The 22,549-nt window shown below is 35.8% G+C and overlaps 2 protein-coding genes across 2 annotated transcripts; both read right to left on the reverse strand.

The window, feature by feature from the left end:
* Positions 1 to 3,451: 3,451 nt before the first annotated feature.
* Positions 3,452 to 4,132, reverse strand: LOC108907687. The gene has a single exon (XM_018711469.1). The coding sequence runs from the start codon at positions 4,130 to 4,132 to the stop codon at positions 3,452 to 3,454; it is 681 nt and encodes a 226-aa protein (XP_018566985.1).
* Positions 4,133 to 21,376: 17,244 nt separating this feature from the next.
* LOC108907688 lies at positions 21,377 to 22,381 on the reverse strand. The gene has a single exon (XM_018711470.2). It carries the CDS (start codon positions 22,379 to 22,381, stop codon positions 21,377 to 21,379), a length of 1,005 nt encoding a protein of 334 aa, XP_018566986.2.
* Positions 22,382 to 22,549: the final 168 nt, after the last annotated feature.

The raw sequence follows: 22,549 nt of genomic DNA on the forward strand, positions 1-22,549 counted from the left end.
CTAGCACGAGGGTTGTCGACTTTGGATTAGCAGTAAATACTAATTGGTACAAAAAAAAAACATAATATGCTGAAACCTGATAATTTACAATAAAATTGAAAAAAACTTGAAACTGGAGTTATGTAACTTGAAGTGTTCTGAAGATACTACAAAGTACTAAGAAAAAAATTATCAATAACTATGAAAAAACAAATAGATAACATTTTGCCTTTTTGTTTGCCAATTTAGTACAATTCACTAATGGTAGTTTGGTTTGCGTTTATTTTAAGGATTTAGATTTAACTGATAAAACGACTAACCTTAAAACCGATATAAAAGTAAGGAAATAATCTGGTGACACAACGGAAAGGAATATAATACAATCATAGATAGAACGGTACGCCAAGGAACTTTAAAAAGAAAGCAAATTACTGCCAAGTTAACTTTTGTTTTGCTAATTTTTCACGATCAGGATTGTGGCAGAATTTTCATGATTTTCGATAATAAGGTAACAAGGAAATACTAGAACATATTGTTGAAACAAATAGTGTTGCTCAAACACTTTCACTTTACGATTTTATTTTTGAATTTACAAAGAAGGAACAAATTACATACATATGCTATGAACGTTATTGTCTCTCTGTTTATCGCTTATCTACACCGCGCAGGGCACGGCTCTGTCGGGATACCAACCGTTACAAAGAGGCAAACCTTTTGGCAATAAACTAACTAACATGCCCCCGACCATGAAAGACTCTGCCTTTCAAAGATATAAAGTACAATATATAAAGAAAACATGATGGTATGTAAACAAATGCAACAAAACAATGTTTGTAAATCTATAAAGCTATTCAAAAGTTTTACTGCTTTCAGTTTCTAAAGGTAAGACACATAATTTATTAACTGGACGCTTTATTTCACTGTTAACGGTTTTTATTGTTGCCACTCTAATCACACCGTCACTACCTGGATGTGTTTGCACTACCCTTCCTAGAGGCCATGCTAGTGGAGGAGTATCTTCGTTTCTTATAAGTACCATGTCCCCTGGTTTGACGCTTGGCTGGTCAAGTTTTTTANATTTAGTACAATTCACTAATGGTAGTTTGGTTTGCGTTTATTTTAAGGATTTAGATTTAACTGATAAAACGACTAACCTTAAAACCGATATAAAAATAAGGAAATAATCTGGTGACACAACGGAAAGGAATATACGAGTAGAACAATCATAGATAGAAGAACGGAACGCCAAGGAACTTTAAAAAGAGAGCAAATTACTGCCAAGTTAACTTTTGTTTTGCTAATTTTTCACGATCAGGATTGTGGCAGAATTTTCATGATTTTCGAAGATAACAAGGAAATACTAGAACATATACTAGTTTAAAATTGAAAATACTAAATACTATACACTAAATTCAAAAGATCAAGAAGAGATGAAACCCCGGAATGACCGAAGCCGAGACAAACATATTTTTGGGAGTAGGTATAAAATCTTTTGAATACCCTGAAAGTGATCAGACACAGCAACCCGTTGATCCACAGAGGCTGCCGGCAGTTGCAAACGGCTTAGACATCAACTTCTGGACGCAGGGTAAGTCGAAATTTTTCTGTCTGTTTCAGGACCGCCAGGATCAAGAACCGAAAACGACGACATACACACACACATCTCCCTCCTACTTTCCCTACCTCTCTCCCCTCCCGCGTTAGCTTAATGGCCACCTTAACACAGTGCTTCATAAGCTAAAAAGAAAGGGCCCTTTCCGGCTGGACCAAGCCAGGACAGGAAAAGTCTCCACGAATTAATCGGCGGTCCGAGATGACGAGGGAAGGGCCTATATCTACGAGGTGTCCGGGCCTACAGCGAAGAAGTGGATAACGATCTATAATCCCGCTCGACCCCGCTCCATCTGAGGTCACATATCCAGCCAAGGATATTGGCACGCCTTTTGAATAGCCAACCAATATTCGCCGAGCCCGAATAACAGTAACTTACTGTACTTTTCGTCATTCAGTTTACTTCCAAATTGTTTAAAATTAATAATAAAATCACCGAGATTATNTGAGCTTCTATGCTATGAGTCTCAGCATTGCATAATCCCGATGTTCCGGATTCAGAATTAAGAGATACATTATATTGCGGTCTGTCGCTAACAGAAGATGCAAGATAATCTTGCTCTGTGAAAATATTTGAGTTAAGTGGCTCTATTCCACTTTTTTGAAAACCTTTCATTATGTTAGATGGGGTGAATGCTAGAGGAAATGCTTTACCCACATTTTCTGATACATCGTAAATCGTTACCCTTGGAATATTATCTGGTCTTCCTGAAAAACTGCTTATAAACTCATTGCATGCCTTATTATAATATGCTTTCAGTGGCCCAAATACAGTCAGGTCCAGCGGCTGCATTTTATGGCTGCAATGAGGCGAGAAAGTTAAGAGAACTATTCCTTTTTCTTTGGCAAAATTTAGAGCTTTAATACTGCAGTGACTTTCATGATTATCAAGTATTATTAGTTTTGGGTTTTCTGGAGTGGGTCTTTCATGGGTAACAAAATGTTGTAAGATTAAAAGGAAAATGTCTCCGTTGGTCCATCCAAAATCACTTGCCGCCCCTGCAGAACCAGGTGGTGCACCTTTCAAAAAGTGATCTTTGAAGTGTTTTCTTGGGAATATTAAAAACGGCGGTAAAGCCTTTCCAGTAGCGCACACAATACCCACTAGAGTTACTAATCTCTCTGCGCTAGTCACCTGTCCTACTTGTTTTTTCCAGGTGCCAAAACCTTTGGAGGTTTATGTACAGTCATTGTTTTATTAGTTTGTAGTGGACTGTATTTTACATTATTTTCTTACGTTGTTCTTGATGTACACAAATAATTTGCTTGTTTGAATAAAACTTTATTGGAACTGAACAGATACAACTACATAGCTTGGCTCGCACAATCGCACTGCTTCATCGCAGGAGTAGAGAGAACGGGACGGGGCATATCCCCACTATTCAGGGTTGCCAACTAGTGGCATAACCTAACAAATTTGAAATTACTAAAAACTAAACATCCTCCCGGCCTTGAAAGGTCTTGGGACTTTCGAAATACATGTAAAATCTACTGTAAAATTTACGAGCTCAGAGAAAAATTGTCAATGCTCAATCGTGACACATAAGCACTTAGGTAAAGATATGAATACCTCACTAATCACCTTTATCACTGTCATCACTCAACACACAGGCAGCGGACAGATTTTTGCAAAGGAACGCTTGATGGATCCGGATGAGGTCTGGATTGTGGCTACCCTAGCCACGCCGTCGGTTCCTGGATGTAGTTTGATGACGCGACCTAGCATCCATTTTAGTGGTGGCTGGTTGTCGTCTTTGATGAGCACGAGGTCATTCAGCCTGAGAGCTCCATGCTGTGTACGCCATTTGCAGCGAATCTGTAACTCTGAAACATATTCACGCGCCCATCTTGTCCAAAAGTGTTACTGCAACTGCTGGATTCGCTGGAAATGTGATAGTCTGTTCATGGGAACGTCTGTCAAGTCTAGTTGTGCTAGTTGTACTATAGACCTTCCAATTAAGAAGTGAGAGGGGGTAAGAGCCGAAAAATCGGAAGGGTCATTGGAAAGGGGGGACATAGGACGGGAGTTTAATACAGCCTCGATCTGCACAAGCAGCGTATAAAATTCTTCGAAACTTAATCTCGCATTACCAGCCACGCGCTGTAAGTGGTATTTGGTTGACTGCACTCCGGCCACCCAGAGTCCTCCAAACTGAGGGGAACAAGCAGGTATAAACGACCAAGAGATATACTCATTCTCAATTGACCTTGTTAGTTTATGAGCGTTTTCTTCTAAGAAAAGTTTTAGCTTGGCGCTTGCGCCGACGTAATTTTTTCCATTGTTAGAAAACGTTTGAGCCGGATTGCCTCTGCGCCCGATAAATCTCCTAAACGATGCTAGAAACGCTTCAGTTGTGAGGTCTGAAACCAACTCCAGATGTACCGCACGTGTTGAAAAACAAACGAATAAACTAATATAGCATTTCTTTAATTTATAACCTCTACCATCCTTATCTTTTATTAAAAAGGGTCCCGCGTAATCTACCCCGGTAGTATAGAAAGGAGGTGCAGGATTCAGTCTTTCAGCTGGTAAATTTCCCATGATGGAGCAATTTCACGTGGTTTTGCCCTAAAACAAATAATACAGTCGTGTACGACCTTTCAAGGCAAATTACGCTCCGCCAAGGGCCAAAATTGATCTCTAATTGACGAAAGTAATATGTAGTAAATTTTTGTGTTCTCTTGTGAATAATAACCTTGTAAAATGGCTTTCCGAGGACAATAAAATAGGGTGTTTTTTACTAAAATTGAAATTCGAATTTGACAATCTTCCGCCAACACGTATTACGTCGTTATTGTCTAGGAAAGGATTTAATTTAGCGCTTTGACACTTTAGATTGACGTGTCCGTTAGTACGTAACGATTCGAGCTCCCTTGCAAAATTTCGTGTTGTGAAAGTTTTACAAGATATGAAGTCGCAGTTTTGATTTCTTGTGTTGTTAATGGACCAAAATTTCTGCTATTTTTTGGCTTACGGCAATTTGAACAAAATCATTGGCAATAAGCTAACGTTCTTTCCAATCTCGTTAAGTTAGAAAATTGTTCAAATGTTACAATGGGTAATTCTGTTGATACACTATACGAATGTGTGTCCTTTTTTACTTCAGGTAAATCACTTTCGCAAATTTGTGAATTTGGGAAAGGAAAGGCATTTTCCTTTAGCCATTCAGGGCCGTAGCAATATATATCGAGTGATTGTAAATTACTAGGTTTAACACCGCGAGAAATATAATCTGCAGGATTATCCGACGTGGGCACATATCGCCATTGAACGTCTTTAGCCAATTCTTGTATTAATGTTATTCTGTTTGTGACAAAAATTTATATATATCGAGAGCCGATATTACTTTATTTCCTAATTTGGCCAAAAGTAACGCTGCCATTAATTCTAAGCGAGGAATTGTTTGTGTTTTTAGTGCAGCAACCCTTGATTTTGCGTTTAATATTCGTAATGAAGCTTCACCGTTTTGTGTTTCTACCCTTACGTAAATACATACACCAATCGCGTGCATGGATGCGTCCGAAAATCCATGCATGTCAATTCTTGCGGGATTTGTACAGGTAACTTGTCGAGGAATTTTTATGTTTTCTAGACATTTTAATTCATCGCGAAATTGTAACCATTTCGTGTGCAAATGACTTGGAAGCGATTCGTCCCAAGACAATTTTTCTGACCATAACTGCTGCAGAATGATTTTTGCCGGGGTTGTACAAGGGCTCAAAAGTCTCCTGTGTACACCTGTTGCTCACAATGCTTGTCCAGTGGGCCGCGGCGTTGTTGGCTTTGCTATGGCTTCTCGAGTTGAGCGACTGCACTGACTCACTATTCGTGTACCGGTTTGGCGTTGTTTTTAATTTTTTCGATGTGTGGGTACGCTGGGCATCCGCGAGAAGGGCCAATGTTTTATTAGTTTGTAGTGGACTGTATTTTNCCAGTCGTGGTGGGACCTCCACGTGACCAACGGCTTGTCAGAGTGGGGTATCGGCCGGTCGGACCCGCGAGTGGATATTTGATATATATGTAGAAAAATCAATAATTCTCGCCGCTGGGGTAAAATAATCCGAAATAAAATAAATACTTTTAAATTCAGACCTAATAAAAATCAAAATTGAAACAGGTTCATTACAAGACTATCATTATACTGTATTTTTAGGTATAATTGATCACTCTAAAAAGTTTCACACTTGTAGGTACAAGACATTTTTGTATTATTTATTCAAATGTTTCAAACATTGTTACTAATGTTTGCCTCCACATTGGCGCGGTAGACTGCCATTCCGTTTACTTGCGATATCAAAACAACAAAATGAGAAAAACTAAGCTTTGTAGGAATAATTACATCAATAGTGTCGCTGCCCCCGGGCTATAATAATAACAAAAAAGGGCAAACATGTTTCAAAATGTATTTTCTCTACATTTTCAAAAGACAACCAAATATGTGAAACATGTTTCATAGGTGCGTGCCATCAGCAGTATAATTTCAATGTTAAAATGGTGAGAATATGTTCTGAACATTTTTTGGACACTGATTACAGTATGCAAGAAAAAATGTTAAATTTGCCTTTCGATAAATGGAAATTGAAATCTGATGCTGTGCCTTCTCTCAACATAATTAAATCATCAAATACTAAACGAAATAAGAGAATGAAAAAGAGACGTTTGCTGAAGTATATTATTGGTCCGTAAGTATATTGTAATTTTTTTTATAAAAAGAATCGAAATTATTTAATACCTACTTAGGATACTTTTATTTTTAGCAATCGTAAACAAGAACTATCACATTCGGTTTCAATAGAAGTAGGTGATGGGAATTCTGCAGATATTTTTAAAGATAAAGTAGAGACATTGCTACACAAATTACAAGGTAGGTTATACAGTATCTTTTACCTCTGTGTTAGCATTGTTAACAATGTTTTTTTTTCAGTCGATTCATCAGGTAAAAATTCTCGAAAATGAAAATGAATAATTAAAGGAATTTATATTTACACAGAAGTAAACAACTGTCTCTAAACAGTATTTAAATAAAAAATAACAGTCCCTAAATAGTATTTACATAAAAGAAAACAACGGTCCCTGCTCGGGCGCCAATTTTTGTAACGTTATTCGTCGGACGGACGACCCCGGTGGTACACTACCAACTGTAAACAGAATGTTAATTTGCAATTTGAATTTTAATTGACAATATTTATAGGCGTCACTGACGTCCGTGATAGGGCGCCTAACTTTGTGACGTCCCTTGACTACTAGAAAGATGTCGGTGGCGCGGCGGTGTTCGACAGCCGATGGCATGGCGGTGAGTGACGTTACAGGAACGTACTCCGGATTCTATTCTTTTAATTCGGTTAGTCCCGGGCGCCAGTTTCCCGATCATTTATGTGGGGGGAAACTCCACGTGAACCTTACCCTCGTTTAGAGTAAGTACTCGGGTAGCCACAGTGAAGAAAGTTTAATTTCAGAGGTCTATTATATTTCCTTTATTGTAACAATACATAAAAGTAGTTCTCTGAGTGTAGTGTTATTTTACTTTTTAAATGAACAGAATTATCAGTGAAAATCGCAAAAAGAGACAAAGACTTTTTACTGATCGGAATTATGTCAATCTTATTCGTGTTTAAAAATGTCATCAAGTTCTTGTTGAAATTCTCTTTTAGGTAAACTTGTAAGCCACTTTTCCTACCCATCATCACGCTGGCATTATCTACCCCAAAACCAACCATGTGGTGTGAATAAATTTTTTTGATTGTTCACAGATTTTGAATAACTTCAGATAAACCCTGTGCTGTGCTATTTTCTACTTTTTCAAGTCCAAGAAACCTGTAAGATTGATATTCTCACAAATATAGAAAACAAATAGTATAAATTGTTACCTGTCACATACTTTCAAACCATACGACGTCTAAACATTTTTGTGTGCTAACGTTAGTACTTTCGTCAGCAATTATTAATGAGTAAAATTTGGAAATTGATAAATGTTGAGTCAAATCTCTCACACTTTCAGCTGCAAGTTCTTTCTTAGGTTTGTGGGTTTTGTTCTACCACACTTCAGATCTCTTGCTATATCTGAATCTGTACATACAGATTTGATTAATTTTGGCAGGTGATCTATTAATAAAAAAGGTGAAATTAAATGATCCATAAAGATTATGTCCATTGTGTAATAGGTGCTGGAGAAACTCCAATACCTGCTGTGTGGAACCTTCCCAGGGACAGCAATTTTTCGATTGGCAAAAGTCCCACCATATGTGGTATTGTACTGTTTCAACGTCCCTTCAGCTATCGATTTAATTAAAATATTCACCACCTGTTCCGACAAACCTTGCCTAAAAAAGTTTGCCTGATAAAACTGCTGCCACCAGGATAAGCTTCTGAGAAAGAAGGTGGCTCTCCTGGCTGTAAGGAGAAAGCAACAGATCAGGGCGAGGATAAAAAATGTAAGGCCTCCTTGCTATCATTTCTTCGAAAAGTGGATACCATACTTGAGTTTTCCAGTATGGAACTACTAAGATACCCGTAGCTTGGTCTTTCTTATTTTTTGTAAAGTTCTCAAAATTAAAGTAAAAGGAGGGAACGCGTCAAAAAAATCATTGCCCCAGAACACTGGAAAGGCACCCACTGCCGATGCTCCCGGGTCCTTAAACCATGCATAATATTTACAGCATTTTTTGTTGTCTTTCGATGCAAATAAATCCACTGAAGGTATTCCAAAAATTTTAGTTATAGTTTGGAAAGCCGATGGGGCAAGACTCCTGGTCGGCTACCCAATTGTCTTTCGACTTAATATAAGACGCAGAGCCACAAATTTCTACGCTCACACCACTGCCATATTTGTTTACTTAAGCCCCCTAATGGGTGCTGAACGCTGCCCATTCGATTGATGTAAGCTACGGCAGTAGTGTTATCAGCTCTAATTAAAATATTAGTATTTTTGAGATTTGAATCAAAGCATCTAAGCGCTAAATAAATGGCCTTGGCTCGAAATAATTTATATGTTGTAACCTTTCTTGTTCCTCTAGTTNGTGTTGACGTATCATTTTTCTCTATATGCAACAACGTATTGTGACGAGCTTTACATTTTTTGCACGAACGAGAAAGACACTGCATTAACATATGTCCAGGTCGCAAGCAGTTTAAACACAATCGTACTCTTTTTACTTGTTCGATTCTCTCAGACACGGCTAATTTCGTGAAATCCGGGCAATCTTGAATATAATGTTCTTTTTTACAAAACGCGCAACACGTTTTTGTTGTTAAGAAAGACTTCGTTTTTATTTCTTGTTTTGGTTTTATATATTTTTTGACTGCTTTATTTTGCTCTAAAGCTTCTAAAAGGTCTGCACGGTCCTTTAAAAATTGTTTTAGATTGTCTAATGTCGGATTATCGTATGTACTCCTTTTTTGTTCCCATTCGCGGGCGGTTGTACTGTCGAGTTTTATTGTAATTAGATGTATAACTAACGTATCCCAAGTCTCAGTGGGTTCTTTTAATAATTTTAGGGCTCTTAGATGTTTTGTTACGTTATCGATCATTTTTCTAAGCGCTATTGACGACTCCTCGTAGTGTTTCTCAAGATTGAAGAGCGCCTTAACATGATTTTGCTTCAGAACTCTTGTATTATTAAAACGATCACAGATTAAGTCCCAAGCGACTACGTAATTCGAGCCAGAAAACTCCAAACTCGCCACTATTTGCAAGGCATTTCCTGACAATGATGCGCGAAGGTAGTGAAATTTCTGTATGTTTGTAATTGAAACATTTTGGTGTATCAGAGAGTCAAAAGTATCTCTATACTCCAGCCAACTATCGTAATTGCCGTCGAATTTTGGTAACTGAATGACCGGTAACTTTATGTTTTGCATACCGTTATTGTTTGTCAAATCATCACTAGTATTCGAGACGTTATCTGATGTATAATTTAAAAGATTTTTTGCTTTTGCAAAGCAGGCGAAAAAGGCAGACTCAAATGTTTCCCTTGCGACAAATTGCTCATCCGGTTCATCTGCAAGTTCGTCTATTTGCGCTTGTATTTCCTCAAAGTCGTTAATTAAATTTTTATTGCGTTCTAGTCTCTGCTCCAATTCGATTAAAACTTGCGACTCGGTAATGGTTTTGTTTGATACGTAGTTACTAGATTTGTCACGTATTTTTCGAAAATTGTAAGCCGCGATTTGATTGATCCGCGTTTTTTGATTAGTTTTTCCATTTGAGACATTTTTCAGCTATTTTATTTGACTAATTGATTGTGATTACAAAAATACAACGCTAATAAAGTCTGAAATTTGTCTGCTGCTAGTACAAATCGAGAGTAAATGTAAACATACAAAAAACTAGGAATGCTAGGAAAGAAAGGACTCACTTTGTTTTGTTTGAGTGCGACGGAGATAGATGACTGTGTTGTCTGCGATGTACACCTGTTGCTCACAATGCTTGTCCAGTGGGCCGCTGCGTTATTGGCTTTGCTATGGCTTCTCGAGTTGAGCGACTGCACTGACTCACTATTCGTGTACCGGTTTGGCGGTTTTAATTTTTTTTCGATGTATGGGTTCGCTGGGCATCCGCGAGAAGGGCCAATGTTTTATTAGTTTGTAGTGGACTGTATTTTACGTTCTTTTCTTACGTTGTTCCTGATGTACACAAATAATTTGCTTGTTTGAATAAAACTTTATTGGAACTGAACAGATACATCTACATAGCTTGGCTCGCACAATCGCACTGTTTCATCGCAGGAGTAGAGAGAACGAGACGGGGCATATCCCCACTATTCAGGGTTGCCAACTAGTGGCATAACTTAACAAATTTGAAATTACTAAAAACTAAACNTGGTAATTTTAAAGTTAAAGTGTTAGTATTGAAAATGAAGCCAAGAAATTCACATTCCTTGGATGGGTTAAGAACACTTTTTTCTTAATTTATAATAAATCCTAAGGAGGGCAAGGTTTTTATTGCAAACGTTATATTTCTAAAACATTCCTGTTCAGTAAACTCTAGTCTTAGAAAATCGTCGATATAATTAACACATATAACACCGTTTGATCTAAGGTACTGGACAACAGGTTTTAAAATTTTTGTAAAGGCATATGGTGCTGAGGCCAAACCAAACGGTAAGGCGGTAAATTCAAATAACATGTCCTGGAACACAAAACGCAGGTATTTGCGATGCTCCTAAGTCACTGGCACTAAAAAATATGCATATTTCAAATCAATAAACGCAAGGAACATATTTTGTTGCAGGAGCCTACAAACTGTTCTTATGTCCTCCATTTTTAAATGGGGTACTGTTCAAAATGTGTTCAACCTTTCCAAATTTAAAATAAACCGTTTCTTGCCGTTTGACTTATCCGCCAGGAATGTTCCAGAAATAAACTGATCATGAAGTGGTGTACAGTATACAATAGCACCCTGACGCAAAAGGTCATATATATTGACTCGGACATAAGTTTTAATTCGCCAACAGATATCTTCCTCTTTAATGGACCGCTGTCTGTAGCGGTTTTTTAGAGAACGGGAGCCTATATCCCTTAATCCAAGTCAATAATACAGGGTTACTAGTAATAGATTCGAAAAAATATTTAAGCCTGCCAGCTAAAATATATTTACTTACCGCAGTTTACGGCGCCTTCTGTAGTGTGATTCCTTGGAGTTGTTGGCGAAACGGGCGATATCTGTTTTCCGGCAATAGGGTTCTGGAGGTCCCTGCCCCTCCCCTTTTATTTTGTTGGACTTTTCTAAATTGCTGGGATGGAGCAGATGTGCTTGGACGACTTAAAAAAGTAAAAGGAGCGATGCGGCGCGGTGTAGCACAAAATCACGAATGGCCAACGGAGAACAGACATACGAGTATTGTTCTCTTTGTCTTTAAAACTTGTGCGCGGTAGCCCGAAATACATGGACTACGTGGTATGATAAATTGTTTAATCTCTGGAATGGATGCCGAAATATACTTAAGTGAATACTGATTAACTTAATAATTAATTCAATACAAATACAAAATCAGTTGACTGCACAAATTTTTTGACAATATAACCTAACCTTCCTTTAGTATTACTATTATTAGATTATAGTGACGGGAAAAATATTTTCAAAGTATTCAATAAATAACACAGGGTCGGCCTTCATTTTCGTTGAATAAATGAACTTACAAAATGAATTTTCAAAAAAAAACGCAAAGATAGAACTTTTTCGTATAAGACTTTTCTATTACAAATATCGTCAGGAAGCTGTAGTTTAATTATTATACATATATTATACTCGTCACACCCTGTATAGTTCGGATCTACGTCACTATCATCCACTGGTTCGCCTTGATTTATGCCCAATTCCATTGCTCCATTTATCTGATAGTTCACTAGTTCATTTTAAGGGTTTTTTCCTTTCTCCAATCCTGCATTTTCCTGTAATAATAATTCCCCATTAATTTCAAAACGTTTCATTTTTTAATAATTCATTTCTCTCTAATAATTCGAAATTCCTTTCAAACGTTATTTCTTGATCATATGCCATTAAACTGAAATTATTTCTATTGTATTTCATTTCACAAGCTTCAGCAATAACTGTAGCAAGTGAATTTATTTCAGCATCTTTTAGCGAAGATATAGATGGCACCGGACTTGTATCTGCAATTAAAAAGTAATATTACCAAGTAATTATTATTATAGAAACCAAGAAGAAATAATATTTTGTATAAGTAGTGTTAACTAATATTTTACTTACTTTTAAAATCAAAGATTTAAGTAAAACTGATTAATAATAACTTTAATTTCACATTTACGACCTGAATCCAACCATTGCTTATTAGTCAATGCCGGATCCTATGTCACCCATTGATGAACTCATACTTTGTTTTATAAACATTTGTGATTTACAATCACTGATCGAGTAGCAAGGAACCTCGGATGCAAATTAAATAAACTATATCAGTTATTTAGTAATTCCTCTCTTCCTGTTTTCACATTCGGCCACTCCTGACAAGGGAGCGTTCTAGCTTCCTTGAGTAGAGCCTCTGGCAAACCTCCGGGAGCCCGTTGACTCCTCGCTTCCTGGAATGGGATACCTTCTGATACACTGGGTCAAAAATGTTAGTACTGCAGTGGAGTACCTTTCTCCTTATAGAGGTGTACTACCCATTCTCGTGACTCATTGAGTCACGAACGTTTCGGGCACACTAGACCAGCTAGATTTGCACGTCACTGTGGTACACTAGACTACGTAGTTTGGAGGCACGTTGAACACTCCAAACTCTCGGTTGGCCAGACCGTTTCTATCTGTCAATGTTCACTGGACCTTTTCTGGTTAATTTGAGCTCAACTACCTGTGGCTCACTAGCACCAAACTTTAATGTACTAAAATTGAGCTATTTTACTTGAACAAGCTTAATATTACTAAATTACAACTAAAATACAAAACAAAATGTTCTGTTGACTCACTGGATCAACCTTACTTTTATTTTATTTTATAATTCGATTTCCTGTGGCTTGAACAACTTTAAACGATCGCTTGCTACTATGCCTTTAAATCGTGTCCTGTCTTTTGTAAATGATGCCACTCTGTATCTGTCATTACCCAGTACCTGAGTTATCTTTAATAGTCCAATATATTCTGGTTACCAATGACCAATTACTTCTTTTCGGGAGAATCCATAACCCCATTTTTCTGGTACTTGTAAACAGTTTGCTAGCCTTGTTTCATTCTCGATTGGAATTGTAATTAATACCTAGTTCTAGATCTGCCTTTATGTATTTTTTATCATCCGAGATTTTTTTCTTGTAGTTACGCACCATAGCAATACTGAAATAATAAAGGGGTAAATGTGATATAACACAATTTCCCAGCTACTTATAACACAATAATTGCCTCCTTCATGGTAATTGCTGGGGTAAATGTGATACAGCCTTAAATGCCAGGAAAAACTTAAAATTTCCATAAAATAAACACACTGTATTGTTAACTACAGTTAATTACCTCACTCCTAGTAATAAAACCTAACTTATCACTTGAAAGCTCTGTAACAATTGGCGATAAAGCAGCCGCGTCGACAAGTGGAAGTGGTGGGAAGGTAAACAGCTGTGGTGCGTAACAGTTAACCCAGATGGCGTTGCTTGGTTGATACTTTTTAAATTTTAGAGGGATACTAACACCCCATTATCACATTTACCCCACTTCACCTTACTACTATTCCCAAACATTTTTTTTGTGGAGCTGTGTAATTTTTCTAAACGTGTTTTAATCTGACTAATTTTTGGATCATCAGGTGTTACACTACTTAAAAATGTCTTAAACCTCACCCTTCTACGATTTCGTAATTATTTTAATTGATTTTCAATTTCAGGTTTATATTTATGTTATGTATGATTATTGAAAAATATTAGTTTCAATGTAATATAAACAAATGAGAGCGCTGAGTGCTAAAAAACGGTTTAGATATCTACTGCTAGTTTTTACGAATAACATATTAAAAATGTAACAATAAATAGGTAAGTATTACTGCTTTTGAGAAAGTCTGCTTTTGAACAAAGAGGATATATAAATGGACATGCGATAAAGATGGATGGACGTACTTACTTGTTTATTATGGCTCCTCTACACGTTGGTCAATGCGTTGGCCAACATGCTGGCCAACACACTGGGAAGGACATTGAAATATCTGTCCAGACGTTGGAAGGACGTTCAGTTTGTTTCGGTGCTAGAAATCAGTGGCGTACCAAAAATTTTTTCTAGCTTTGACGATGTGGCTAGTACATTCAACTCTGAAATGTATAGCAAAGTTATTTAAAAAGCAAATAAAAAATTACCTCGTAACTGTTAAATGACTCTATATAGTCTGTAATAGTAGGATTCCTTAAATCGACGGTTGAAGATCTTAATACTCTATCCGAGACGTTATCATTTATAGAGGACGTACTTGGCCGAGTAGTTGTCGCAGGAATAAATGTGTCAGTTTCACTTGTGCTCCCTTCGAGTTCATCATTTTTTAAGGTTGTAGCTAGGTAGCTAAACGCAAGGTTGATAAGGAAGAAATGTTGTCCATATCATGCACAGTTAAGTCTAAACTCACTTAGTGACTTTTAAAATCTAGTAGCTCGCAGTTGTAAGAACTTAGTCTTCCTTTGGTGGATGTTCCGTCGGGGAAAAACAAAGACTTTCCTAATTCTAAAATTTCAGAACACTTGCTGTCTTCGATGGAAATTTTTCTTCTACCACCTTCATATTTAATTCTCACTTGCCGGTATCTATTTTCTTCTTTACTAAAACACAGCCAGCCTATTTCGATTAATTTAGTTTAGTTTTTCTTCCCAAATTTATTTTCTACTTTTTGATACGGTTTATTACCAATTTTTAGTTTTGTTCTTTCAATTAGACTTTGTTTTTGACTATTACTGTTACGCCTACAGAAATTTGTAATTGCAGCTCTATCTCCATATTTAGGAAAGTAGTGCTTCAGGTCTTCTTCGGGCATGATTAAAATTGTTGCGATGGTAATCTAAAATGAAAAGTTACAGTAAGTATACACTTCTGTCTATCCGTAGTAATCCATCCCTCCTCCTTAATTTTCGAAAGAGTAAAGATCCCTCAAAAAAAAAGAATGAATGAAATGAAAAATACCAATTACTTTTTAGCTATAAATCGAGTTTTTAATTTTCATAGATCGCGAAAAGGTCGCCGTCGACGTATATTTTTTAAATGGCATAGTAAACCGTGCCGTACATGGTTTGAAAGATATTTCAATTCTTTTCATGCCAGTTGTTGAAAAATTAAAATCGAGCTATCCATTCTCGAGTTACAAGCGATTCTGTGGCTCATTTGGCGAGTGAAAAAAGCACTGTTCCCTCCAAATATTTTAATGTTTTAGCCCGAAAATGCCAGGATAATATTAAGAGGCTTGTGTTCTCAAAAATTTTTATTTATAGGTGTTAAATCGGGGAAATGAGTTGGTGGTTATTAAAATGTTGGGTATAACCATGATTTATTCTTAAATTAGTCACTAAAATGATTGATAACTTGATTCGGCCAACTAATTTTCCGGATTTAACACATCGATTTTATTTTTTGAACACACATATCCCTTAGGTATTTTTCAGTCGCCAAATGGGAAATAGAAATAACGTTTGTAACTCGAGAACGGATGACTCGATTTTAATTGTTTAATAACAACTGGTGCGGAGAGAATTGAAATACCTTTCAAACGATGTGTGACATAGCCTTACTATGTGATTTAATACTTATATGCCTTCAAACAACCTTGGCGCCTTTATGAATTTTGAAAAGATCATTTTTTGGATAGAAATACTGTTTCTCATACTATTTTGAATCTTTAATTTACTCGTTCAAAACTTAATGTGGGAGGGGGAGGTTACTTTACGGACATACTGTATATGTATTACTATATTAGTAGTACCTATAAGTATTCTTACCTTTTTGTCCACAATTTTTAAAATAGTTTATTCGGGAATACTTCTGGACTTTAAAAATTCCTCAAGGGACATGTCGCTCGAATCAAATTCCTAAAAAATATAGGTAGATAATAATTAAAAAGAACAACTTGTCAATTATTATGTTGGTATCGCCGATTCCATTCCAAAACAATGTATTGAATGACATGCATTTAATTGAATCGTAATATCCAATATTTTATTGTAATATACCGCCTTTTCATTGGTTGTGCCACAGAGTACCTATATACTTTTCTCTGTGGTTGTACTAATAAAGCGTGCATGAATATTTTTAATATTGATAGGTATCACACGACATATATAAATATGTTTGGGATTTTGACTACATTTTATACATATTTCATAATTATTATATTCGACAATTCATTTATTATATGGTACTGTTGTCCACTTATTTAAATACTTTTACAAATTCATAGACTCTAATTGTAACAACATTTGTATGAATATGAAATATTAAATGAGAAAATATTTACATTTTGCTTTGAGTATACATGCTACTAGATATTTATATTAATGAGAAGGATAACCACCTGAATTAAATATGTGCTTTATGATATTGAGTATGTACTATTATAATATATTTGTGGTAAGGTTCATTGAACATTTGCAGAGAGAAATGAGTAGGTACCTACCTAAAATAAAAAATGTATTTTATGTCTATTCTATACCTACAGCCACAGTGTAGGGATTAGGGAATACTTAATTACTTAACCTTTAAACCTACAATACGCAATCAACAATAAACTCAAATCAGAGATAAAGAAGAGTATAACTACCAATTTAAAATTAACCAGTGTAAAAAAACGATAAAGATGAACCTCTTCGGTAATCTTTGGAGGGCGTATTCGGGCTATGCTTTTTATGAACTAGGCGTGTCGAATGTGATCAGTGATCACTGATCAGTATGTTCTGTGATGTGATGTGACAGTCTGAACTCACTGCATTGTTGCACCAAAATTTTCCATTATTGGGAGAAATAGTCTATTTCTACATAAACACGAAATCATTATCATACATATTTGCGGATATTCTCTATATTGCTGTATTTTATATATTTTTCCTTTGTATGTATAACAAATTATTACACAATTAGGTAGGTAAAAGCTGATTGATCATAATTTACCCCCCGGCCCCCTTAAAATATCCTTCTTTTCGAGTTTAGAAAAAAAATTAAAAGCAAAAGTTATAGGTACAAGATGATATGAATATTCTAACTATAATACAAAAATATATAGGGTTAACATTAAAGCCGTGGCAGATTAAGTGATGAAACCCTATATATCATTTTATATTAGAAAGCTACACATTTTTGCTATTCCAGTGATATATACTTTTTGTGTATTTCATCCAACATACATACAGTGTGTGTTGTTATAATAATATCCTCGTTTAATAAACATACACCACTTTTAACTTTTATTTTCATCAAGAAAAACACATACAACGTACTCTCGTAACGTAATTCGTAATACCATTAGTGGTGGGCAAGATCCGCATCATACGTATAAATCATACGGATCTCTAGTGGGAATCGATTCATGCGGATCCCGATGCAATAATAATTTCGTATGTTTCGCATCACCGCATCAATGTAAGTTGAGACTGAAGTGAAGTGAATCGGTATCAACTGATTCTCGTATGCGATACAGGAATGAGTAAATGGGAGGCGCACGCATACTGGGAATCAGTTCATACGTATACCGGTATAAAAATAATTTCGTATGTTCGCATCACCGCATCAATGCGAATTGGGAATGAATCGGTCTCAACACTCTCAACTGATTCTCGTGTCCGATACAGGTCGATGAGATACGATGCATTAGAAACAGTTTAGTGCATAGGNTGTCAAGAAAAACACATACAACGTACTCTCGTAACGTAATTCGTAATACCATTCTATCATAGATCATAGAAAACAATAATCATACTAGTGACAAGTGATACCAACATAACATTTTTCTAACACTCGGCCTATCCTGACCTTATCTTGGTCTCCAAGATAATAACTTAAATATAATTAACAAAACAATAAGTATTACTAATTTAAATCATAATCATCTAAATATAATGGCTTCCTACGAGATCTTACGCAAGTATCTTCCTTCTTAGAATCCTTCTCTTCAGTATTTCTCTTTTCTTTCTCTTCTACATCGTACTCTGGCTCGTTGTAACTTTCTTCATCGGTTTCGTCATCTTTATTTCTCCATATTTTTACTTGACTTACATGAACAGTAGTCTTGTAACTTTTGCCTTCATTTTCTAATAACTGTGAGACTTCATAGGTGTCGCTGGGTAAGACTCTAGTTATTTTCATCGGTCCTTTGAATCGGGGTTGCAATTTTGTCGAATCTCCTGTAGCTTGTGGATTGGTCTTGATATATACTATATCTCCTATATTATAAGTCAATCCTTTATATCTCTTCATGTCATACCTGTTTTTATATTTCTTTTGTTCGACTTCTATATTTTCTCGGATTTCTTCCCTCAATTCATTCGGAATCTGATACGTTTCGTTTGCTATTGTTAGGAATCGTGTTTGCCCATCTTCGAACCGTGGAATATATCCGTATAATAATTCAAAAGGTGTTTTGTTAGTCGTTTTATTAACGGAAGTGTTTACGTCTCTTTCGATTTTCTTAATGCTTTTATCCCATTCCTCTTCTTCTCCATGAATACTTGCTTGCATCATTGGTAATAATGTGCGGTTTAACCTTTCAACTAATCCATTCGCCTGGGGATGTCTGCTAGAGTTTAATGTATGCTTGATACCATATTTCTGACAAAACTTTTTAAATATTTTAGCCGTAGCCGTTTTAGCCGTTTCAGTAATTATACGCATCGGTGAACCGAACTTTTCAATAAATTTTTCCATTCGTTTTACTGTAATTTCAGCTTTTGTGGACTTTACTGCTTCTAATTGTACGGACTTATAATGAAGTTGTCTATCATTACTAATAGATACTTATTTCCTCGGGGAGTAGTTACAAAGGGGCCTAAGTGGTCTACATGAATAGTCGCAAAAGGTCGCTTTCCAGGTGGTATTAGATGAAGATACCCTGGCTGTATACCAGTACTATTTTTCGACAGAATACATTCGAGACACATCCTTATATGACGATCTATATATTTCCTCATACCAGGAAAATAGTAATAGTTTATCATTTTTGCAAAAGTTCTCTCAGTCCCGCAATGACCCATCAAATCGTGATATTTTATAACCAATGACTTTCTCATATTTTTAGGTACCACATATAAATTACTGTCTTTGTTGTTTAACTTTAATGTATTATATAAGATTCCATTTTCAAGTTTATAGTTCCGCACGTCATTTTTATCTCTATCACTCCACTCTTTGCTATCCTTTTTAAGTATGTCTATTTTTCTTTTTATGTTATTGTCCGAGTATTGAAATAACACTATTTCTTCTTCACGTGTCGTAATCGAATACATACACAATTTATCAACAATTACCTCATCAATGTCCTTTTCTGGCTCTTCTACAGGTGCTCTTGACAAAGCGTCAACATGTTTCATGGATGTTCCTGGTCGATATTTTATGTTAAAGTCATATTCGCTAAGTGTATTGAACCATCGAATTACTTGTGCGTTTTTGGTTTTATTCTTGTTGAGAAAGACAAGTGCTTGACAATCTGTTACTACCGCGAACTTAATTCCTATTAAGAATACACGTAACCTCTCCACAGCCCATACTATTGCAGCCATTTCTAATTTTCTTGAATGATAAGATTTTTCTGTTTCGGAGGTTCATCTACTTATAAAATACACAGGATGTAAATTTTTATAATCGTCGCCTTGCAACAACATTGCTGCTAACCCAATTGCACTTGCGTCTGTATGCAACTCTGTTATATTAACCTTTGGACTGTAAACGTGCAGTACAGGTCGTGACGTTAAAATGTTTTTGATTTTGTTGAATGTGGCCTCCTGTTCTGCTTTCCATATAAAAGGTTGTCCTTTCTTAGTTAGTCGTGTTAGGGGTTCTGTTATTGAAGCGAATCGTTCAATGAATCTACGGGAAAAGCTTGCCATACCTAAACATCTTCTTACATTATGTATGTTTACTGGTCGAGGAAATTGTCTGATAGCTTCTAATTTTCTTGTACCTGGTTCAATTCCATCTCCTGAAAGTACATAACCTAGATATTCCATTTTACGTTTAGCAAATTCACATTTAGCTAACTTAATGGTTAACTTGGCGTTTCGCAATAATTCTAGTACTTCTCTTAATCTGCATAACATTTCATTGAAATCTTGAGCAAATATCAGTATATCATCAAGGAAAAATATAACAAAATGTTCACGAAAAGGTTCTAATACAGTTTGCATTAATCTTGAGAAGTAAAAGGGTGCGTTCATTAATCCAAACATTGTTCGGGTAAATTCTCCTGTTTCATCGGGTGTAATAAAGGCTGTTTTCTCTCGGCTCTCTTCAGATAAAGGCATTTGTAAGTAACCATGGGCTAAATCTAATATTGTAAATATATTACTATCTTTTATTAAGGATAAATGATCATCCAAATTTGGCAATGGATAGTTAATCCGCTTTGTTTGCATATTCAACTTTCTATAGTCAACAACTAATCTTGCTTCTCCAGTCTTTTTGGCAACTAGCAACACGGGACTAGCATATGGTGAAGTGGTTTCTTGTATTATGCCAGCATCTTTCCATTCGGTTACAATTTCTTTAATTTTTCTTCTATTGTCTGGATTCGTTTTGTATGGTTTGCACATAACAGGTGCACTTCCTGGAACTTCTTCAATTTTCATCTCAACACAATTTGTTTTTCCTATTTCATAAATGTTTTTTGCTATACAATCTCTGTATTCATTTAGTAAGCTTGTTAATTTTCCTCGGCCTTCACTATTTATATCTTTATCAACATTTAACTCTTCCTCGTTTACCGGTTCTACTTCTCTGGTTTCAATAACTTGCGACAATTCATTTAGGGTTAATATCTTCTCATTTAATTGGATACCGCTTCGTATATTTCTGTCTTCATTAGAAAAATTTATCTTTGGGATAAAATGTTCTACATTGTCGGCTTGCACATTTAAAAATAACATGGAATTTGGATTCACTGTACAGTTTTCTGTTACTTCTACATTACTGATGTTCTCTGCGATAGGAATCGAAAGTTTAATTTTGTCTCTTTCTTCAAAACACAATTTATCATTCACTTTGTAATAAACAATATGATTTAATTCTGTGAAGGATCTACCTATAATGACGTCTGTTGATTGAACATCATCAGGCACCATTCTCAATTTTATGTTTTTCGCTCAAACATTGTCAACACGTAATTCTACGCATATTGTTCAACATAATTTTACTAAATTTGCAACATTACCAAATCCTTTGAAATCACATTCTTCTTTGTTTATTTGAAAGCTACCCGAAATGGCAGGTGTTGCTTTAATGGTGCAATCACTACTACCAGGATCTATCATAGCTATATAATCTACTCCATCTAATGTCACAGTCTTAATGTATTTGGCCATAGAATTTGTCAGTCCATTGTTAATTAATTTAACTTCTCCTCTCTCCATTGGTTTTGGTTTCGTACAATGACGAACTATATGACCTTCCTCATTACAACGTAAACATGTGTAAACCCGTTTCTCCTTTTGGCACTGCTTGGCTATGTGTCCGTATTCATCACAATTGTAACATTTCATTTCTCCTTTTTCATTCTTCAAAGGCGGCCTTAAATTTTTCTTGTTAACATATTCTTTCATTGTATCCGGTACACTACTTTCATTATTAATTTTACTATTCCTCTCATGTACTCGTTCTACTCGAGCTGATTTAATTCTTTCATAATGCAAAATATCTTTAAAGAGTTCGTTTTCATCTTTATGAACTTTAGTGATTAGGAAATTAGCTAGTTCCTTTGACCATAATCCTATGACTACCTGCTCTTTGGTTTCCTCGAAGTCTAAATTCAGTTCTCGACATAAAGTTATTTTCTCATGGAAATATACACTGACATTTTCTTTTATGCCTTGAATGCGTGACTGCATTTCTTTCCATAACTCGGTTTTAGATTTACTCATTAAAAATGTGTTAGCAAATGCGGTTTTGAATTTTGTCCAATCTGTTATATCATTACGACCTCTATACCAAAATTTTGCTGCTCCACATAAGTGACTTCGTGCCGTCTCAAATACAAACGCTTGTGGCCATGAATGCAAATTTGCTGTGGTTTCTAATTGCTTGAGCCACAATTTAGCATCTTGGGGTCCACTTTCTCCAGTAAAATCTTCAATAGTCTTACTAAAGTCAGGCATTACATGGAAGTTTCTCACATGTTCGTCAGACATACTACTGCTAGGGCGGTGTTCTTGCATATTTGGATAATTTTAATTTTTGGTAAGAAAAACACATACAACGTACTCTCGTAACGTAATTCGTAATACCATTCTATCATAGATCATAGAAAACAATAATCATACTAGTGACAAGTGATACCAACATAACATTTTCTATAT

The sequence above is a fragment of the Anoplophora glabripennis genome, unplaced genomic scaffold, assembly GCF_000390285.2.
Source record: "Anoplophora glabripennis isolate ALB-LARVAE unplaced genomic scaffold, Agla_2.0 scaffold200, whole genome shotgun sequence".
In the NCBI taxonomy this organism is placed as follows: domain Eukaryota; kingdom Metazoa; phylum Arthropoda; class Insecta; order Coleoptera; family Cerambycidae; genus Anoplophora; species Anoplophora glabripennis.

Coding starts and splice junctions, on each gene's coding strand:
- LOC108907687 (XM_018711469.1), bottom strand. CDS start 4,132: ATGGGAAATTTACCAGCTGAAAGACTGAATCCTGCACCTCCTTTCTAT.
- LOC108907688 (XM_018711470.2), bottom strand. CDS start 22,381: ATGTCTGACGAACATGTGAGAAACTTCCATGTAATGCCTGACTTTAGT.